Source organism: Neoarius graeffei, chromosome 8 (genome assembly GCF_027579695.1).
Source record: "Neoarius graeffei isolate fNeoGra1 chromosome 8, fNeoGra1.pri, whole genome shotgun sequence".
Classification (NCBI taxonomy): domain Eukaryota; kingdom Metazoa; phylum Chordata; class Actinopteri; order Siluriformes; family Ariidae; genus Neoarius; species Neoarius graeffei.
The window spans coordinates 21,244,360-21,265,345 of NC_083576.1; the positions used below are offsets into that span (position 1 = coordinate 21,244,360).

A 20,986-nucleotide genomic window follows, 5' to 3' on the forward strand; every position below is an offset into this window, starting at 1 on the left:
CCAAATATATGAATATTAAACCTATTTCTAGACATTTTATTACAACCCCGATTCCAAAAAAGTTGGGACAAAGTACAAATTGTAAATAAAAATGGAATGCAATCATTTACAAATCTCAACAACTGATATTGTATTCACAATAGAACATAGACAACATATCAAATGTCGAAAGTGAGACATTTTGAAATTTCATGCCAAATATTGGCTCATTTGAAATTTCATGACAGCAACACATCTCAAAAAAGTTGGGACAGGGGCAATAAGAGGCTGGAAAAGTTAAAGGTACAAAAAAGGAACAGCTGGAGGACCAAATTGCAACTCATTAGGTCAATTGGCAATAGGTCATTAACATGACTGGGTATAAAAAGAGCATCTTGGAGTGGCAGCGGCTCTCAGAAATAAAGATGGGAAGAGGATCACCAATCCCCCTAATTCTGCGCCGACAAATAGTGGAGCAATATCAGAAAGGAGTTCGACAGTGTAAAATTGCAAAGAGTTTGAACATACCATCATCTACAGTGCATAATATCATCAAAAGATTCAGAGAATCTGGAAGAATTTCTGTGTGTAAGGGTCAAGGCCGGAAAACCATACTGGGTGCCCGTAATCTTCGGGGCCCTTAGACGGCACTGCATCACATACAGGCATGCTTCTGTATTGGAAATCACAAAATGGGCTCGGGAATATTTCCAGAGAACATTATCTGTGAACATAATTCACCGTACCATCCGCCGTTGCCAGCTAAAACTCTATAGTTCAAAGAAGAAGCCGTATCTAAACATGATCCAGAAGCGCAGACGTCTTCTCTGGGCCAAGGCTCATTTAAAATGGACTGTGGCAAAGTGGAAAACTGTTCTGTGGTCAGATGAATCAAAATTTGAAGTTCTTTATGGAAATCAGGGATGCCGTGTCATTCGGACTAAAGAGGAGAAGGACGACCCAAGTTGTTATCAGCGCTTGGTTCAGAAGCCTGCATCTCTGATGGTATGGGGTTGCATTAGTGCATGTGGCATGGGCAGCTTACACATCTGGAAAGACACCATCAATGCTGAAAGGTATATCCAGGTTCTAGAGCAACATATGCTCCCATCTAGACGACGTCTCTTTCAGGGAAGACCTTGCATTTTCCAACATGACAATGCCAAACCACATACTGCATCAATTACAGCATCATGGCTGCGTAGAAGAAGGGTCCGGGTACTGAACTGGCCAGCCTGCAGTCCAGATCTTTCACCCATAGAAAGCATTTGGTGCCTCATAAAACGGAAGATATGACAAAAAAGACCTAAGACAGTTGAGCAACTAGAATCCTACATTAGACAAGAATGGGTTAACATTCCTATCCCTAAACTTGAGCAACTTGTCTCCTCAGTCCCCAGACGTTTACAGACTGTTGTAAAGAGAAAAGGGGATGTCTCACAGTGGTAAACATGGCCTTGTCCCAACTTTTTTGAGATGTGCTGTCATGAAATTTAAAATCACCTAATTTTTCTCTTTAAATGATACATTTTCTCAGTTTAAACATTTGATATGTCATCTATGTTCCATTCTGAATAAAATATGGAATTTTGAAACTTCCACTTCATAGCATTCCGTTTTTATTTACAATTTGTACTTTGTCCCAACTTTTTTGGAATCGGGGTTGTAATTTCTAGTACGATATAGACAATTTCTTTTGGCACATTTTTTTTCTTCTAATTTTAAGCCTTTATTTATTAATAGAAGCAGAATTATCTACCAACAGAATAAGAAAAGTTGAAGCTTAAAATGCTGGCTAATCTTATATTTCATTTATAATAATCTCAAAATACAGCCCCAACTCCAAAAAAATTGGGACGCTGTGTAAAATGCAAATAAGAATAGAATGTGATGATTTGTAAATCATGGAAACCCTATATTTCATTGAAAATAGTACAAAGACAACATATTAAAACGTTGAAAACTGAGAAATCTTTTTTTTTTTTTAAATATATACTCATTATGAATTTAGTGCCAGCAACATGGTTCAATAAAGTTGGGACAGAGACAACAAAAGACTGGAAAGGTCATGTAATGTTTTTAAAACAACAACAAAAAAACTCCTAATTAGTTTAATTGGCAACAGGTCAGTAACACGATGGTGTATAAAAAGAGCATCCCGGAGAGGCGGAGTCTATCAGAAGTAAAGAAGGGGAGGGGTTCACCACTCTGTGAAAGACTGCATGAGCAAACAGTGTGACAATTTCAGAATAACATTCCTCAATGTAAAATTGCAAAGAATCTGGGGAATCACATCATCTGTGGTACATAATATTAAAAGATTCAGAGAATCTGGAGAAATCTCTGTATGCAAGAGACAAGGCCAAAAACCAGTATTGCATGGCCAAGATCTTCGAGTCCCCAGACAACTCTGCATTAAAAACAGATATGATTCTGTAGTGGAAATCATTGTATGGGCTCAGGAACACTTCCGAAAACCATCATATGTGAAAATGGTTCATTACTGCATCCACAAATAAACAATATCCAGAAACACCACCACCTTCTCTGGGCCTGAGTTTTTTTTTTTTACGATGGACTGAGGCAAAGTGGAAAACTGTCCTGTGGTCTGACGAATCAAGAAATTCTTTTTAAAAATAACGGACACCACGTCCTACAGGCTAAAGAGAAGGGGGACCATCTGACTTATCATCAGTGCACAGTTCAAAAGCCAGCATCTGTGATGGTATGAGGGTGCATTAGTGCACACGACATGGATAGCTTGTACATCTTGGAAGGCATTATTAATGCTGAATGATATATACACGTTTCAGAGCAATATGCTGCCATCCAGACAAAATCTGTCAGTGAAAACCTTCCTTCTTTCAGCAAGACAATGTCAAACCGCTTTCTCCACATATTACAACTGTACAACTCTATAGTCAAAGAGTCCGGGTGCTAAACTGGCCTGCCTGCAGTCCAGACCTGTCTCCCACCGAAAACATCTGGTGCATTATGAAGTGCAAAATATGACTAAGAGATCCCGAATTGCTGAGCAACTGAAATTGTACATCAGGCAAGAATAGGAAAACATTTCTCTTTCAAAACTACAGCAATTGGTCTCCTCAGTTCCCAAAATGTTTACAGAGTGAGGTGATGCAACACAGTGGCAAACATGTCCCTGTCCCAACTTTTTTGAAATGTGTTGCTGACATCAAATTCAAAATGAGCATACATTTTTCAAAAAATAATAAAATTTCTCAGTTTCAATATCTGATGTCTTTGTACTATTTTCAGTGAAATATAGGGAGAGTTTCCATGATTTGCAAATCATTGCGTTCTCTCTCCATTTACATTTTACAAAGTATCCCAACTAATTTGGAATTAGGGTTGTAAGAAATATTACCTCAATTTGCCATAAATTTTATTCAAGATGTTTTCACTTGCTAAGATATAAGTCTTTGCAGTACATTTACAATATGCAGGATTTATCATAACATTTTATGCAATTTTATTGAACTTCCCAACACTAGTGCAATACTTTTTTGAAAAGTATTTTCAATCATGCCGAAATGGAGGCATTTTCATTTTTACTTCAAACTACATCGACATGCGTTTTATGAATTCTTTAAATGTTGTGTGTTAAACACAACATTCCTCTGAAAAGGTATTCTCCAGACAAATTATACAGATTTTCACATACCTTTAACCAAAGAATTCATAAAATCTTTCTACAAAGTTGTGCGTGTGACAATCATTTATTGACTAAACACAACTGCCCTTTGAATTCCATTAAAAGGTAGCTCTGAGTAAATAAAAATGGTTTCAATTGTCTCTTGACCTTCGTGGGGTCCACCCAATCCCAATACCTTAACGTGACAGCTCTCACTTGAAACAACAGAGAGAGAGAGAGAGAGAGAGAGAGAGAGAGAGAGAGAGAGGAAACAATTTATATTCCTGGTGTTCTGTATGTGACCTCGGTTTCAAGCAAATATCCATCACATACAGACATGTTTACAAGCATTAACAAAGCCCATAAGACAAATTAAATGGTTTTCACGCAAACAGCTATGCAGTTCAGTTGCCTTCCTTGACTTGTCTTTTGCAGAATCCATTTTAATAGGACATATAATGGAGTACTTACACGTTCCTAAACTCATATGAACAAGACGATGGTCAAAAAATTAAAATATGTAGAGCAAGGCAGTAAAAATGCTGAAAACAAAAAACAAACAAACAAACAAACAAACAAAAAAAAAAAACATGAGAACCGGATACTGGAAACTAAAAGAAAATTATATTTAGACAAGTAAAACACAATACATTTTTACAATACATTCAGTAACAAACTTGTTTCACCTTTAAGAGTGGATTACAGAGAGAATAAAGAGGCTTTTTTTAAAGAAAAAAGTAGGAGTGGCATCATTTCAGAGAGCAAACAAACAAACAAACAAACAAACAAACAAACAAACAAACAAACAAACAAACAAACAAACAAACAAAGATTGACTGATGACCATTCATTCATTCATTCATTCATGCAAAAATAGATGAAAAAAATTAACTAAAAATTAATAAATGATAAAAAGTTGAATTGAAAAAACAAACAAACAAACAAACAAACAAACAAACAAACAAACAAACAAACAAATAAATGGAGCTTAAACTAAAAGGGCAGTCGGTAGAGTGTATGCCTCTGCCAAGCCACATATCACCAACATCAAATTCAAATCACGTGAACCTTGGATAATGCTAAAGCTGTACACCAAATTTCATCCAAATCCATTCATTACTTTTTGTATTACGCAGGGAAAAGGGAAAAAAAAAAGGATCTATCTGGATTTATATCAGAATCTAATCCATTGTTCATTGGCCCATGGTCCACCTTTCCTCAAAATTTTATCAAAATCCATTCACTACTTTTTGAGTTAAATTGGCAAAAGACAATCAAAGAAAAACAAACTGAGGTGGAAATAAAACCTCCTCCAACAAAGTTAGTGGAGGTAAAGCTAGGGAGGCAGGGAGGCGAGACACTTTCCCTGCATGATCCATCTAACTGCTTGATACAGGCATTGAGAGAAAGTGAGTAGGTCTTGGGTTAACCATGTTTCTGTGAAGTTTGGTTACACCAGGGGGGTTGCATGTTACTCCCCTGCTTCGCCCTCTTTGTCGGTGACTGGTAGGGAAAACGGACCTGGCCCAGCCTGCAGGAGAGGACTAAGATGGTCAGTCACTATGATGCTCGTTGTCATAGAGTTGGTAGTCATGGATGTGCGGTGGAGTACTTCAAAGTAAGAATGGGCCAAGCGAATGACAGGATTATCACCATGGACAACAGTGAGCACGATGAATCTGCAAGCCAACTGGTACTCATCAGAGCAGAAGGAACAAAGTTGGTCATGCACATTAGGGTGTGAGCATAAAATGTGCACTGGTAAACACTTGTTTAATCTCGCCTGCGTGTACCGAGTCCCATGTGGACAGCAGCAGATGCCAAGTCTAAACCTGTGTTTAAAGGACGACGTCAAGATGTAGCCCGGCAAGACACAGAGTACCTTTAAAGCACACGCACTCTTTAAATGCTCACAATTCACTTGAAATCTTCCTACTTATTCTCAGGGTGTTATATGTAAAACAAGCATTAATGCACACTGCATGCAGAAAAGAATAAATTAAATCCAGACACTAATGTCCCAGCTACAGCATGATCAGGGTAAGCAAATCTTTCAGAATGTGAAAAGAATGAAAAAAAAAAAACCGAGCAAAATACAATGCCGAGCATCACAAATCAAGTAATACGGCTCTAATGCTAGCACACACTTTCGACTCAAAATACTTTAACAAGCGAAAATAAAGACACAAGCCAAACACCAAGAACATCTTTATGTGTGAAGAGACAACACCACAACTCCCAGGTGAAATGTTAACCAAAGACCTTCTGCCTTTTTGACATGATATACAGGACTGTGCAAAAGTCTCAGGCCTTGTCCACACAGCAACGGATTCAAGTGAATCCGATAACATTTTTTATCGTTTCAGTCTGGCGTCCACACGGCACCGGCGTTTTGGGTGCCCCAAAACGATATTTTTTGAGAACGGTTTCCAGAGTGGAAAAATCTGGCAACGGCGCCGTTGCGAAGTCGTCTGGATGAGTAGAACAGATTTGTTTACGATGACGTCACAACCACATGACTAGAACAAGCAGCACTCTCACGCGCATCATTCGTAACAGCAACAATGGCGGATCCCCTTCAGTTTTGCAGTAATCTGGGCCTTTGAGATGTTGCTGGGGTCGTGAGGAAAGTCCTTCCCTGCAGCCATGTCCCCGGTGGTATACTGCTGCCGAAAGGCGAGCGTAATATCTCCGTACTTGGTTTGGCATGTCTCCCAGTCCACATTCTCCTGATATTTAGAGGTTTTATAGTTCAGAGTCACTCGCAGGAGTAACTCCACCTCGTCATCGGTCCAGACAAGAGAGTCGGTTTTTCCTCGCGTAGTCGCAGCCATCTTGTTGTTGTTGTTGTTGTTGTGTGTTTGTTCCTGTGAGTGCTTCACGCCAGGTAGAAGAAGGGGTTTATGCGCATGCGTCCTACTTCTTCTATTGTTCTGGTGTCTCCGATGGGACCGTCTTACAGCGCACGTAGAGGTGTGGCATGTGTACTGCATCGTTTTCAGCAAGCGTTGCGTTGCCATATGTACCTGATATTTTACTGATCCGTTGCCCATGTGGACGCGATATTTTTTTTACCCGCTAAAAAAAAAAAAAAATCTCGTTGCCGTTTGGATGTAGCCTTAGGCACATGTAAAGAAGTGCCGTAGATCAAAAATGGCTTCAAAAATAATGAAATGTTTCAACATTAAAAAAATATACTATAAACAGCAGTAAGCCATCATAAATGAAACAAAGTCAGTATTTGGTATGAGACGACCCTTTGCTTAAAAAAAAAAGTGGTCTCAGGTACAATGAGTGCAATTTTATAAGGAGATGAGCTGTAGGTCTTACTGAACATCTTGCAGAACCAGCCACAGTTCTTCTGGAGACTTTAACCATCACAGTTGCTTCTTAATTTTGCACCAAAACCCAGTAGCCTTCATTCCGTTTTCTTTTTTTATTTTTTTTTATGACTCAAATATTTATTTTCATTATAGAACAATACAGAACACAATGCAGTGCCAGTGGGATACATGATCTTAAAAATAATATTCAAATATCTTTGACATCAAAGTTTCCAGCGGTGCCTCTGTTTTGAGATTTGTATTCGGTCCATTTTTCACATTTCTTATCAAATTTTGTTTGCTGGAGTCTCAATATATACGTGAGTCTTTCCATTTTGAGTATCTCATCAACTGTGCCCAGCCAGTTCCTCCGAGTGGGAGGGTCCTCTCTATGCCATTTCCTGGTGATTGCCTTCTTGGCCGCAGCCAGCAAAATTTTTACTAAATATCCGTCTTCATGTTGTACGGTGTCCTTTGTCAGATTACACAGGTATAGTATCTCGCATGACTTTGGTAGCTCATATCCCAAAATTGTTTTAATGCCCACCCAACGTTTTCTTTTTTTAATCTGAAAAGTGGTCTCTTAAGTAATATGCTGCTCAGATGCAAACATTTTTTTTTCTGTAACATTTAAATTTTGTGCTGGAAAACGAACGTTTGGAACTCTAAAATACTTTTGATAATGTAGAAGTCATAAAATAGAAACATATAACAAAAGTTTGTATGAAAACCAGAATGTCAAGGACGTACAGTAGAAGCTCGTCTGGCCTGCCATCAGAACAACCATGACTTCCAAAACATCAAACAGAACTGAAATGTGACAGAGGACCAACCTCCATGACAAATTGTTCACAACAGGAAAATCAACAAAGGACTAAATTTTGTTTGCCGAGGGAAGATCGATCCAAAACATTGATCAGAAGTGAATTCGCATGAGAAAGGAGATACAATTCTAGTCAGAAGAAAATGTGTTAAGTTGATCTAATTACCATGTCCCAACAGCTAGCCGCTGTGTTCGGGGATCAGGTCGTCTAGGCCCCTGCCTTCGACTGCCGCCCAATCCACACTGCACCGGCCCCCTACGGCTACCTCTGTGGGTGGTGAACCCACAGGAGGTCGGGCCCACATCACCGCTTCGGGCTGAGCCCAGCCGGGCCCCATGGGCAAAGGCCCGGCCACCAGGCGCTCGCATACGAGCCCCAACCCCGGGCCTGGCTCCAGCTGCGCCATACCGGGCGATGTCACGGTCCTTGATTTTTTAATTTCCATAAGGGGCTTTGGTGAACTGCTCTTGGTCTGGCCTGTCACCTAGGACCTGTCTGCCTTGGGAAACCCTAACAGGGGCGTAATGACCCCGACAACATAGCTCCTAGGATCATTCAAGCACACAAACCCCTCCACCACAATAAGGTGGCAGTTCTAGGAGGGGCCGGCCCCGGATAAGCAAATGAAAATGAGATGAGAGACCTAATTACCAGTTTGTTAGAAAAAATCTGATAATACAACAACTAAGTTTTGTGCAGAAGGTCTAGTTCTTTTAAACAAAACAATCAGAACTGAAATCCATTGAGAACTGAGGAAGGAGACATGATTTAACTGGAAATAAAACTTGCAAACAAATTGTTTACAACAGGAAAATCAACAACCAACCAAGTTTTGTTCCTCTAGGGAAGATCTACCCAAAACATCGATTAGAACTGAAATTGGGTGAGAACTGCGAGAGGAGATACAATTTTAGTGAGAGGCCTGGAAAATTCGTTAATTTGGCCTAATTAGTAACTCGTTAGCAAAAAATCTGACAAAACAACAACTAAGTTTTGTGTGGAGTGATGAGTTCTTTCAAACAAAACAATCAGAACGGAAATCCGTGGAGAATTGACAGAGGTACGATTTAATTGAATTGTGGACGACGGACACCACGCCATGGCAACAGTTCATCGGCCTTATAGCCAGTTGAGCTAAAGAATAGGGTGCCTAAGACTTTTGCACAGTACTGTACTTCATCATATCATTATCATCAGGCGATAAAGACTTTAGCTACCGAAAGTCGCCTCCTTTCAGGGACTCAAATGCTCACTTATTTTCCATAGTCTGTATTAATGCTTAATCCCAATACTTTTGAGTTAAATTACATTAGTTAGCTTTGCGAATTAGACATAGTACTGGGCTAGGACACTGGAGCTTGAATGTAGGATTTGTCCACCCCTGCATGTAGGGGCAATTTAGAATAATGCACTTGCAGCATGCATATTTTTGGGAAGTGGGATAAACCCGGAGTAAAGGAAACACATGAATAGTGGTGAAGTTGTGTACTATATGTGTATTATACAGAAAAAGTCCATCAGTATCTGTTTGGGCGAACCAAAATCTTAATGTTCATTAATAAAGAAAACTGTGTTTATTTTAATGAATCCAGTCTCATGTGCATGACAGGAGTTTAGCTTGATGGTATTCTTAGACCCTGACTTTTTTTTTTTTTGCATAAGGATATGTTTTTGTGGTTACTGCCTTATGAGGCTTATGAGGCTAAATTTACATGCCTTCTGATGCATTCTCAGCTAATGAATTACTAACCATTTCCCTGTAAAATGCTTGCAAAATATGGATGAAATTTCCCTCCAGATGTATGTGTGCTTGGCTTTCTCATTTACCCTCTGTAGTATGCTGCCTGGCTCTGTAACATAACGACATACGCTACGGCACGGTCACGTGGTCCGGCTCAGCCAATCAGAGTGCCAGAATCGATCGACAAATATGGCGTCGATGCCGGTCACAACCCGAATCGAAGACAATTTTGTGGTGAAATAATTGGATTTGCAGCAAATTATAGGCAGCGGAGACGATATACAGTGGTGCTTGAAAGTTTGTGAACTCTTTAGAATTTTCTATATTTCTGCATTTTCCTTTAGAATTCGCTGGTATAATTCAGAATTCATTGTTCCATCAATGATGGCAAGCCGTCCTGGCCCAGATGCAGCAAAACAGGCCCAAACCATGATACTGCCACCACCACCATGTTTCACAGATGGGATAAGGTTCTTATGCTGGAATGCAGTGTTTTCTCCTTTCTCCAAACATAACGCTTCTCATTTAAACCAAAAAGTTCTATTTTGGTTTCATCCATCCACAAAACATTTTTCCAACAGCCTTCTGGCTTGTCCACATGATCTTTAGCAAATTGCAGATGAGCAGTGATGTTCTTTTTGGACAGCAGTGGCTTTCTCCTTGCAACCCTGTCATGCACACCATTGTTGTTCAGTGTTCTCCTGATGGTGGACTCATGAACATTAATATTAGCCAATGTGAGAGAGGCCTTCAGTTGCTTAGAAGTTACCCTGGGGTCCTTTGTGACCTCGCAGACTATTACACGCCTTGCTCTTGGAGTGATCTTTGTTGGTTGACCACTCCTGGGGAGGGTAAAAATGGTCTTGAATTTCCTCCATTTCTACACAATCTGTCTGACTGTTGATTGGTGGAGTCCAAACTCTTTAGAGATGGTTTTGTAACCTTTTCCAGCCTGATGAGCATCAACAACGCTTTTTCTGAGGTCCTCAGAAATCTCCTTTGTTCGTGCCATGATACACTTCCACAAACATGTGTTGTGAAGATCAGACTTTGATAGATCCCTGTTCTTTAAATAAAACAGGGTGCCCACTCACACCTGATTGTCATCCCATTGATTGAAAACACCTGACTAATTTCACCTTCAAATTAACTGCTAATCCTAGAGGTTCACATACTTTTGCCACTCACAGATATGTAATATTGGATCATCTTCCTCAATAAATAAATGACCAAGTATAATATTTTTGTCTCATTTGTTTAACTGGATTCTCTTTGTCTACTTTTAGGACTTGTGTGAAAATCTGATGCTGCTTTAGGTCATATTTATGCAGAAACATAGAAAATTCTAAAGGGTTCATAAACTTTCAAGCACCACTGTAAATCACTTGGACACTGAAAGGCATGTTTTTATTTAATTAGTTTTTTTTTTCTGGGTTCGAGTAGCTGGAGAAAAACGCTGGTCGCCCATGCTTGTGGACATCTCTGGAAACTACAAAGTAAATCACTTTGGGTATGGACCTGTGACAAGTTGTAAATGTAAATCTAAATCTAAATGTAAATAGTTAGAAAGTAGCTAACTATTCCTATCCGTTCCTCAAAACCTCCTCTCATCGCAGCTGTAACTGCTGCACATATTTTTGATTAATGCAATAGGAACGTGTAATGTGTTATGATTTATAACTCCAAGAAAAACAGAATATCTTCCTTTAGGCCCTTTCATCATGTCAAGAGTGAAAAATACAAGAAAGCTCAACAATAAAGCTGCATCTGGATGATAGCAGGGATATGGATGAAGGAGAGAGAATGAAAGCTTTCATGTCTCCCTAAAAGGAGTTGGTTCTTTTCTGGCCCTGGTACACAAACGATCCTCTGTAGCCGTCAGTTGGAACACAGCTCCATAAACACGCCCCGAAACCCTGATGGCATATGCCTACCATGAGTGAGACAGATGAACACTGACAGCCCCATGCCAGCATGAACACACACATACCCTTACACACCCAGAACAAGAAGTGCTCTTGCATTTCAACACGCAAAATCCGCACATTCGAAAGTGTCGAGAAACATAAATCCCTGACACCCTATCTTCCCACTTTGGCTGTTTCAGAGTGAACAAACATTTCAAGCACTAAACAAATACATACAGTGCCAGTGCTTTACACAAATTCTGTTTTTTCCGCCTGAAAGTGAAACAATGACTGCAGTGATGGTTTGGTCTGATTATGAGACTTTTTTTTTTTTTTTAAACCTTATGCAACATTAGATTCCAGTGTTCACTTTCAGTATTGTATCACTCACAATCAAGATTATTTCATTGTGCTGTGTATGGAGCACAGGGTCGTGTTACATTGTCCCTGCATGAGCAAGTCCAACTCGACCCAGCACTGCTATGCTGAGGGTGAAACGCAGGAAGTCTGCTCATTTCCCGTCTTCCTTTGGGTGGAGTGTGTGTGTATTTGTGTTTGGGTGAGAGTAAGTCTGTTTTTATAAAAGGCACAGAGAAAACAATATTAATTTTGTAATACTCCGTGCATGAAAATATAATGTGTAGGTGTGTAATAAAACGTAGAGAATAACAAGCCACCCTGTCAAGAAGCCTGTATTTATAGTACATGAATTCCCGTGCCTACATCTCAAAATCCTGTTTGGTTCTCATTAGGCTGACCTTTTTCATGACTCCCATCTCAAACCTCTCTGCATGGCTTTGTCTGAGATGTTGAATTCAAGAAGACTTTCTCCAGAAGCAGACCAGCTCTGTAAATCAGACTTCAAACTTCCTCGATGGCAGCCACTTGGCCAAGAGCTCCAACTACAAACATCTGGTCCTGAATGCTCCCGTTTGTCAAAAGACCAAGAAACAAGCCAGAACCTCATCTTAAGGTCTCAGAACAAAGCTTTTTTCCTGGAAGTTGAGAACAAGTTGGTAAGTCTTCTCCAGCTTAGTAAATCCAATCGTAAAAACAACCAGCATGTGAGAAACCGTTCACATCTCAGCAGGAGGCAAAAGCAACAAACAGGCCAAGGATGAAGAAACAGAGACAGACACTCGAAATGGGTCTCGAAGGTAAATGAAGCTTTGTGGATCAATGAATAATTTGAATTTTGCAGACACAGTGGAGCAAGATCCAATTGAACTACCAAAGCTCCTGTTCCACCAAGGTTGTGCAGGCCGTCATTGAGATGGCAGAGCATCTCCACAACTGCTACGCTTGTCAGACAGTAATACAGCAAAATTTAATCCTTGTCCAAGTCCATCTAACTAATTTGTTCTAGCAGCACTGGCACAAATTGCTACTCTCACTCAGGATCTTTCTACTTTCTTCTTCTTATTATTCTCCTAACATTTTTTAGGACACTATTTCTCCCTCAGTTTTCAACCAATCATCATCAAATTTCACATGAATACCTCTGGGCTGAATTACGTTGGTATGACTTTTGGTACTGATCTGGATCACCGAATCGGAATGATCCATGAAAAACGGGCTTTTTTCCTCTCTAAGCATTATTCTCTATCTCTTACCATTCCGGATCTATAGGGTACGGTGACCAGACGTCCCGCTTTAGTCACAGTCTCTATATCTAGTTATTATTATCATCATCATTATCATTCTCCTAACATTTTAGGACACTATTTCTCCCCTCAGTTTTCAACCACTCACCACTAAACTTGACATGAAGAATACCTCTGGGCTGAATCACATTGGTATGACTTTTAGTGGTGATCCAGATCACCAAACCGGAATGATCCACGAAAAACAGGCTTTTCAATCACTTATAACTGTCAATTTTCATGATTTTTTCAATCATTTTTTTTTTAAAATTTTTATTTTGTTCATGGCGGGCGGCACGGTGGTGTAGTGGTTAGCGCTGTCGCCTCACAGCAAGAAGGTCCTGGGTTTGAGCCCTGGGGCCGGCAAGGGCCTTTCTGTGTGGAGTTTGCATGTTCTCCCCGTGTCCGTGTGGGTTTCCTCCGGGTGCTCCGGTTTCCCCCACAGTCCAAAGACATGCAGGTTAGGTTAACTGGTGACTCTAAATTGACCATAGGCGTGAATGTGAGTATGAATGGTTGTCTGTGTCTATGTGTCAGCCCTGTGATGACCTGGCGACTTGTCCAGGGTGTACCCCGCCTTTCGCCCGTAGTCAGCTGGGATAGGCTCCAGCTTGCCTGCGACCCTGTAGAAGGATAAAGCGGCTAGAGATAATGAGATGAGATTTTGTTCATGGCAGCAGGGTGCAACTTTTCCTCACCAAGCATGATTCTCTATCTCTTACCATTCCGGATCCATAGGGTACAGTGACCTGATGTCTGTTTGTAACAGCTAGCGCAAATTACTGTGTCTTTAGTCACAGTCTCTATCTAGTTCAGTTTGACATTTCTTGGAAATGAGAGAATAATTTTACAGTAAATTTGGTGAGGTGGTACATCTTGGACCACTGTTTGGGGACTTTCATCATATGCCCTCTTTTGTGCTCGGGCTATACAACATTTATGTGGGCATTCTCGATTATCTGTCGTGTTGGGGCTCTCATTGGAAGAGGTCAATTTCAGATTGCATATATAATGATGCAGTACCTCAATGTGTGGTGTTCTCCTTGACCTTTGCATCATCATCATCTGTCTACTTCATTTTGTGGAGATCTGGGGAGAGGAGGTGGGCTTGGGGTATCTACTCTGCATTCTGAGGTAAAAGTTCAGTTGTGCTGCCATGAGAAAAGTTATTTTCAAAGCAAGAGTCTCAATATGCACATCAAGTATCTACATCGCTTACAGCAGGGAGCAATTCAAAAGCAAGGAACTTTCAGTGTACCATGCAAAAAGAATGGTGGTCAGGCAGCCACAATACATGATCAGAAGAAAACACATGTATACACACCCCATCCCACTTTACTAGGAACATCTGAACTTCATCCAATTCTCCAGCATGTGACAGTAATGCAATGGACAAAATCATAATCAAAAATATCATTATACAGAACGTATCAAACGTCAGAAAGGGGGAAAAATTGTGATGTCCGTGATTTGTAATTGTGGCATGGTTGCTGGTACTAGAAGCGATGGATTGAGTATTTCAGAAATGGCAGATTTTCTAGGATTTTCATGCACAACAATTTATAGTGTTTATACAGAATGGTGGTATTACTATGACTATTACCACCACCACCACTACTACAACTACAGTCAAAAGAGAAAGACCAGACTGGTTTGAGCTGACAGGAAGTCTAAAGTAGCTCAAATAAACAAACACTCATTAAATCTGCAGTGAGCAGAGAAGTATTTCAGAAAGCACAACACACCAACCAAGAGGTCTACAACAGAAAAAAAAAAAAAAACACACACACACACACTGGAGTCTACTCCTGTCAGTCAAGAACAGGAATCTGAAGCTACAACAGGCACAGGTTCACCAAAACTGGACAGCTGATAAGTGGAAACCAGATGATGTTTGCTCTAATTATCAACTGCCCAGTTTGGAGGAACCCTGTGTCAATACAATAACACAAAAAGGCAAGAAGGGAAGATGAACCACACATCATTCACAAGCAAAGTAAAATGAACATAAAGTCAAATACTGTTTTTTAAGGGGCATTGTGTCTCAGGTGGCTAAGGCGCCATACCATAAATCTGGGGACCCGGGTTTGATTCCGACCTGAGGTCATTTCCCGATCCCTCCCCGTCTCTCTCTCCCGATCATTTCCTGTCCTGTCTCTACACTGTCCTATCCAATAAAGGTGAAAAAGCCCAAAAAATATATTTTAAAAAAAATACTGTTTTTTAAAATGCTTTTTGACTTTTATATAATAATTAGCAGAGGAAAACCTCTGACTCTGGAACTACAAAATACATATAAAAAGGTGCATAAGATGTTCTCCAAGAACGTTCCAGAAAAAGTAGTCCTATCTGCAAAGGGTATAAATAAAAGCAAATGCATTTGTTGTTCTGAATTGTACTGCCTTGCCCTTATCTGTGTTCTCATACACAATTTCATGATCAGTTAGGGAGGAATTGGAATCTTCCGGCCTCCAAGTCAATTAACGCCCACATCTGGTCTCCATCAACTGCTCCCCCATACCACTACTGTATTATGTCTACAATGAACAAATGAAAAACGCCCGCCCGCTCCTGCACTTTTTTCATTTCTAAAATCCCCACCATAGTGCCAAAAATCGGCCTCCATCATTGATGCCAAACATATTCTTGAAATATTTTCCCCATCATCAGAACATGAAGTGAAATTGGCCGGTTCTGAGTACTATGTTTAATCTGGCAGTGGTCAGTGGTGTCACAAGAGTGTGTTTCTTTTTGGGAGAATAGACAGATAATTCCAGAACATTTTCCCTAAATGTACTGGCAGCTGATATGTTGCTTAGTCAATATTTTGTCTGAATGTTTTTGGCACAAGATGAAGCATTGGCAGTACTGTGCTGCGATTGCTGGGAAACATGAAACACAGGATCATGTAATAAACAAGACTGGCTCAAATTCCTGAGGTAACAAACATTCAATGGCTTATTTTCCCCTACAAACAAACAAAGAATCCACAGTCTTATTTAGAGTCTTCACTTATTCCAGGATTCTGAGTTAACAATTATCCTCAATTCACAAATAACTCCGGACCTCAATCGTCTTAATTTCATAGTGAAGCCATATAGACAACACCAGTGGCAAACCGTTACTATTAGAGCGGGAACTTCAGCTCAGCCAAAACTTTGCCAGGCACACCAAAAAAACAACATGGCAAAGGATTTTGCAAGGGATTAGCAGCAGGCTGCCAGGTCACTCCGTTGTGTGTAGCGGTTGGTGTTGATTTTAAAAGTAACTAAGCAAATTACATCGGGAAACGAATACTTACGTCCGAGTGAAAAATACTGTGGCGAGCGTACGTGGAAGAAGAGTCTGGAGACAGAAATCTTAATTTCTTGGTCGTTAGCCTGTGCTACTTGCTCTTGTGGTTAAGCTAGTGCTGGCCTTCGAGAAGGCCCAGGGTGATAAATTTTTGGTCCTTCCTACTATAAATCAAAATCTGATTGGTTAATTCATCTGTCACTTCCTACATATACACACACACACACACACACACACACACACACACACACACACTGCCATGACCTTCTGTCCTGGCAATGAAGTCCTAACCAATGACTGAGCCAGCTCTAAACTCTTCTCAGCCTAGAGACAACAAACAAACAAACAAACAAACAAACAAACTGAATAACTTGATTTTAATGTTTTCAGGACAGTATCCCTTTCATTTCTGAAGCAATTAAATATAATATTTGAAATGCTGATATGTTTGGGCCTTCTCTGAAGGTCTACAAGGCCCCGACAGTTCTCCTACGGACAAAACCCATCTGCCTTACAAATGCCGCTATACAATATTTTGGAAAAACGAGGCCTTAGGACTGCTAGCCCATATGCCAACTGCCCTGCCTGGCCTATATACTCGTTTTGTTGCTGTGTAGCAATAGCAAAACTGTTACCTGTCTGCAACGCCAACTGTGTTGTCTATAAAAGGTCCCCTCTACATTACACTTGTCCTCTCTCTCATTCTTGTCATATTAAAGATTTAAATATAGCACACTACCGCTTTGTCTCTTGTTATTGTTAAATCTACGCTGTGACAGAAGTGTGCACTGATGCACAACTTGGGTGATGATGATAGAGTTGGATGGCAGACAAGTGAGTGATCAGTGCCCAAATTGTTTGGAACCAGAGCATCATTAACCAGTTCATACTGGCTGCAAGGTCAAATGCAGAGGCACGGAGACTGAGATCAAAGCTTCACTACAGGATGCTGAAGCTGTGTGCATAAATCCAATCAAATGTAGCTACAAAAGAGCTGATATAATGGCTCATAAGATATATGATGGGATGCTGAATGCAGATTACATTCGTAACAGGGGTACAGCTGAGCCTAGTCCTTAAAGAGAACACCCACTGCAGGAGAAATGGAGCCAGAAATCCTACAGGCAGCACTCCAAACAATGGCAGATGTAGCAGTAGTGTGCTTGGCCTTCAGGATGAATGCGGAACCGGGGGGGGGTCGGGTCGTCTTTCATAGATTACGCACAAGAGGTCACCTTCACAAGTTATTGCTATTAGTATTTGGCAAGGAAATCATCACATGGGAATACTCCACTAAATCTCAAGAAATGCCCTGGAAGTTTTTTCCACTTAGTCATAGAACCATGCATGCATCCTACATTATATAGGAATCAATGGTTTCTGGGTGAAACTTGGCGATAGTGCATGATGCAATGTCTGAGATTTGTAAAATCCGAGTAGTTGCTACAATAAACCTTTGCTAGCCATGAGTTCATCATCTCATCAAGGACTCTTCAAAGAGCAAAGACTTATCCAAGACGAACTACAATAGTAAACAGAAATTACGATCTAAAATTTCTCCAAAAAGGTACTAAAAGTTAGTTTAAACAATCACCATCCTATTTATTGCAGCCATTACCTGAAAGATCTCTCTCCTCCTATAGGTGAGGTGGCACTGCTCCAGCTCTTGCAGCTTTCCTCACGCTCGGTGCGTTGCCTACGCAATGGAACGGGCACATACGATGTCTGGTTGCTCTTGTTGGGCAAGTACTGATTAAAGGGCACTGCAGTACGTGGCTCACTGCACGATGTCCGCCGCGCCAGCATGTCATCCCGCCGCATATCCGGTAGCTTCCTGTAGGGGATGTCACATTCTGAGTCGCTGCCACGGCCTATAGAAAGTAAACACACATGAAAGGATGACACTGAAACCCAAAACATTTGTTAACAGAAACAGCACAAGTTATAAGGGGTCAGTTAAGGGTAAGTAATCCCCATTTTTCTTTTGATTTTCCTGGTGGGGTACAAGGTCAGTCAAGACTTCTCTACTTCAAGTCACAGATTCCAGCTCTTCCTCATCTGTCCCCAGAAGTTCCCAATCTAACTGTGGGAAATTGATGATACAGCTCTCCTGGGAGCTAAGCAGGGGGCATCCTTGCCCACCTCAACTAGCTCTTCGCAATTCGGAAGTTTGCGATGTAAAGCCAGTATCTAGTATACAGTATCTAGTCCATACCTTGTCATCTCACATTCTCAGGCTCTTTCCCCATGGGCAAATTAACGTTCTTGTTTCTAAATTAACCATCTCCAGCCTCATCCAAAGCCACAGATTTCAGTTCCTCCTCTGGGATCCCTAATTATTCCCAAGCTATCTTGAAGATATAATCTCTCCAGTGATTCCTGGATCTGCCCTTACTGTGAAGATGCAAGGCCAGCTATACCTAATCCATACCTTTCCATCTCAGGCCCTTCTAACTCAGGTTGTTCTCCCCTTCTTCTCCAACCATCCCCAGCAAAGTGATATTCTTCGTTCCAAATCAATCATATCAGCATAAAATCAAGAAAGAAATCTGACGGCCAAAATATCGCAAAAAAGATAAGTTAAAACCTTATATGCCCAAATCACGTTCTCAAGCTTTGGAGTTTTGATAAGACAGATTTGATAACCACACAATCAGCTACAACTGAGCAGCTGTTTCATAGCTTAGCCGAATAAAGAAAATAAAGAGAAGCAGAAAATGACACTGATTCTTCCACGTGAAAACTGCAACAATGCCAAAACTGCAATCTCAAGAAGCAGCTGGATCATCAGAAAATAGCTTTTGAAAGGCTTAACCTCTTCATCTTGTTGCGTTCTTAAGCAAGATGTGCTCCACATGTGGCTTCAGCACTACCTAAACCTTTTGAGGGTTTCCATAGCTCCGGGTAAACACACTGCGGTTCTTCTACATTCCAAATGACTCAAGCTTTACCTTTCTACTGTGATTGACAAGTACTTCACCGGGAAAATATCTGAAGACGCAAGCAATCAAACTACAGCTTGCTACAGACTACCTTACTGATATAATGACAAATCTTTAAAGAGTAAAGGGTAAATGTAAACCAATCCTAAGTCAGGGGTCAAGGAGTGTAGAGTCGATAGGTTTGCTTTTTTTTCCCCTTTTAAACCTTTATATAGACTCTTGAAGATATTTCAAAGATTCTTTGGATCAGTGTGTAGTCGAGTCACTAAACCTCAAGTCTGAGTCCGAGTCCAGTCTTGAGTCCCCAGCGTTCAAGTCAGAGTCAAGTCCAAGTCTCTCATCTCATCTCATTATCTCTAGCCGCTTTATCCTTCTACAGGGTCGCAGGCAAGCTGGAGCCTATCCCAGCTGACTACGGGCGAAAGGCGGGGTACACCCTGGACAAGTCGCCAGGTCATCACAGGGCTGACACATAGACACAGACAACCATTCACACTCACATTCACACCCACGGTCAATCTAGAGTCACCAGTTAACCTAACCTGCATGTCTTTGGACTGTGGGGGAAACCGGAGCACCCGGAGGAAACCCACGCGGACACGGGGAGAACATGCAAACTCCACACAGAAAGGCCCTCGCCGGACCCGGGGTTCGAACCCAGGACCTTCTTGCTGTGAGGCGACAGCGCTAACCACTACACCACCGTGCCGCCCCTCAAGTCCAAGTCATTAAAGAAAATTTCGAGTCGAGTCCGAGTTGAATCCACTATTGATCCAAGTCGAGTCCGAGAACAAGACTCCAATCGCACCATTTGACGGTGGCTGTTGCTGCCTTTATGTGAAACTGTCTCTGCTACTGTGTCAGACTAACGTTCCTGCTTGACTACCCCATTCTAGTTCATAGGCTACAGATAAAAAGCTTGTTCTTCGCTCAGCAAGCCCCGCCCACTATCAACAGGGCAAATAACATGAGAGAGGGTTAACACTAGCTAGTTCATTGGTCAGCAAGCAAGCCCTGCTATCAACAGAGCAATGAACATAGCGTGTCACTTACGTCTCTGGGTGTAGTCTTGCCAAATGACGATTGAAGTTCGAGGTTGTCCCCGTTGTCTCCTCGATGGTTCTTCTGCATATGGAACACATAGCAGCGCATTTTTTCCTACTGCACGAGAAGTCTGTCAAAGCAAAGCAGCTAAAAGGCTAAAGCATTTTAGCGTCATTAACTTTAGTTTGTTCCTGAACATGACGTATGAACAGGTGAATGTGCATTCTCTTGCACAAAATTAGTATAAAAATTAATGTAGATATAAATATCTTATGCCAAATTATTATGGCATGTTACAAAACAATAAAGAAAAAAAAATCCGACAACTCGTCTCCAATTTACGAGTCCGAGTCATCAGTGCTCAAGTCCAAGTCATGTCACAAGTCGGACTCAAGTACTACAAGCCTGCTTTGGATAGTTAATATTTCAAACCTTCTACTAGCCCTCTCTAAGAGCGAAACACTAAAAGTTTCCCAAATACAGAAGCACCCATTAAGATGTAGAAGGAACTTTTCTTTCTAAGAATATAGCAATAAACTCAATTTTACGGACGGGGGACAAATTGGACAACAATTTTTATCTCAAGTTAAACAGGAGCCTGTATTTAAACATCTACCAATGTTAGCAATATTCTGTT

At 40.9% G+C, this 20,986-nt stretch overlaps 1 protein-coding gene across 6 annotated transcripts in view; it reads right to left on the reverse strand.

Moving 5' to 3' along the window:
- The window catches only part of limch1b (LIM and calponin homology domains 1b), a 322,052-nt gene that overhangs the window by 50,571 nt on the left and 250,495 nt on the right, over positions 1-20,986 (reverse strand). For 5 of the 6 annotated variants that reach the window (XM_060927404.1, XM_060927406.1, XM_060927402.1 and 2 more), the window contains 2 exons: positions 20,359-20,430; positions 17,982-18,234 (listed from right to left, as the gene is read on the reverse strand). In XM_060927404.1, coding sequence (XP_060783387.1) covers positions 17,982-18,234; positions 20,359-20,430 — 325 coding nt within the window. The remainder of the gene's footprint in view (positions 1-17,981; positions 18,235-20,358; positions 20,431-20,986) is intronic. The other variant, XM_060927403.1, reaches the window with a different exon arrangement.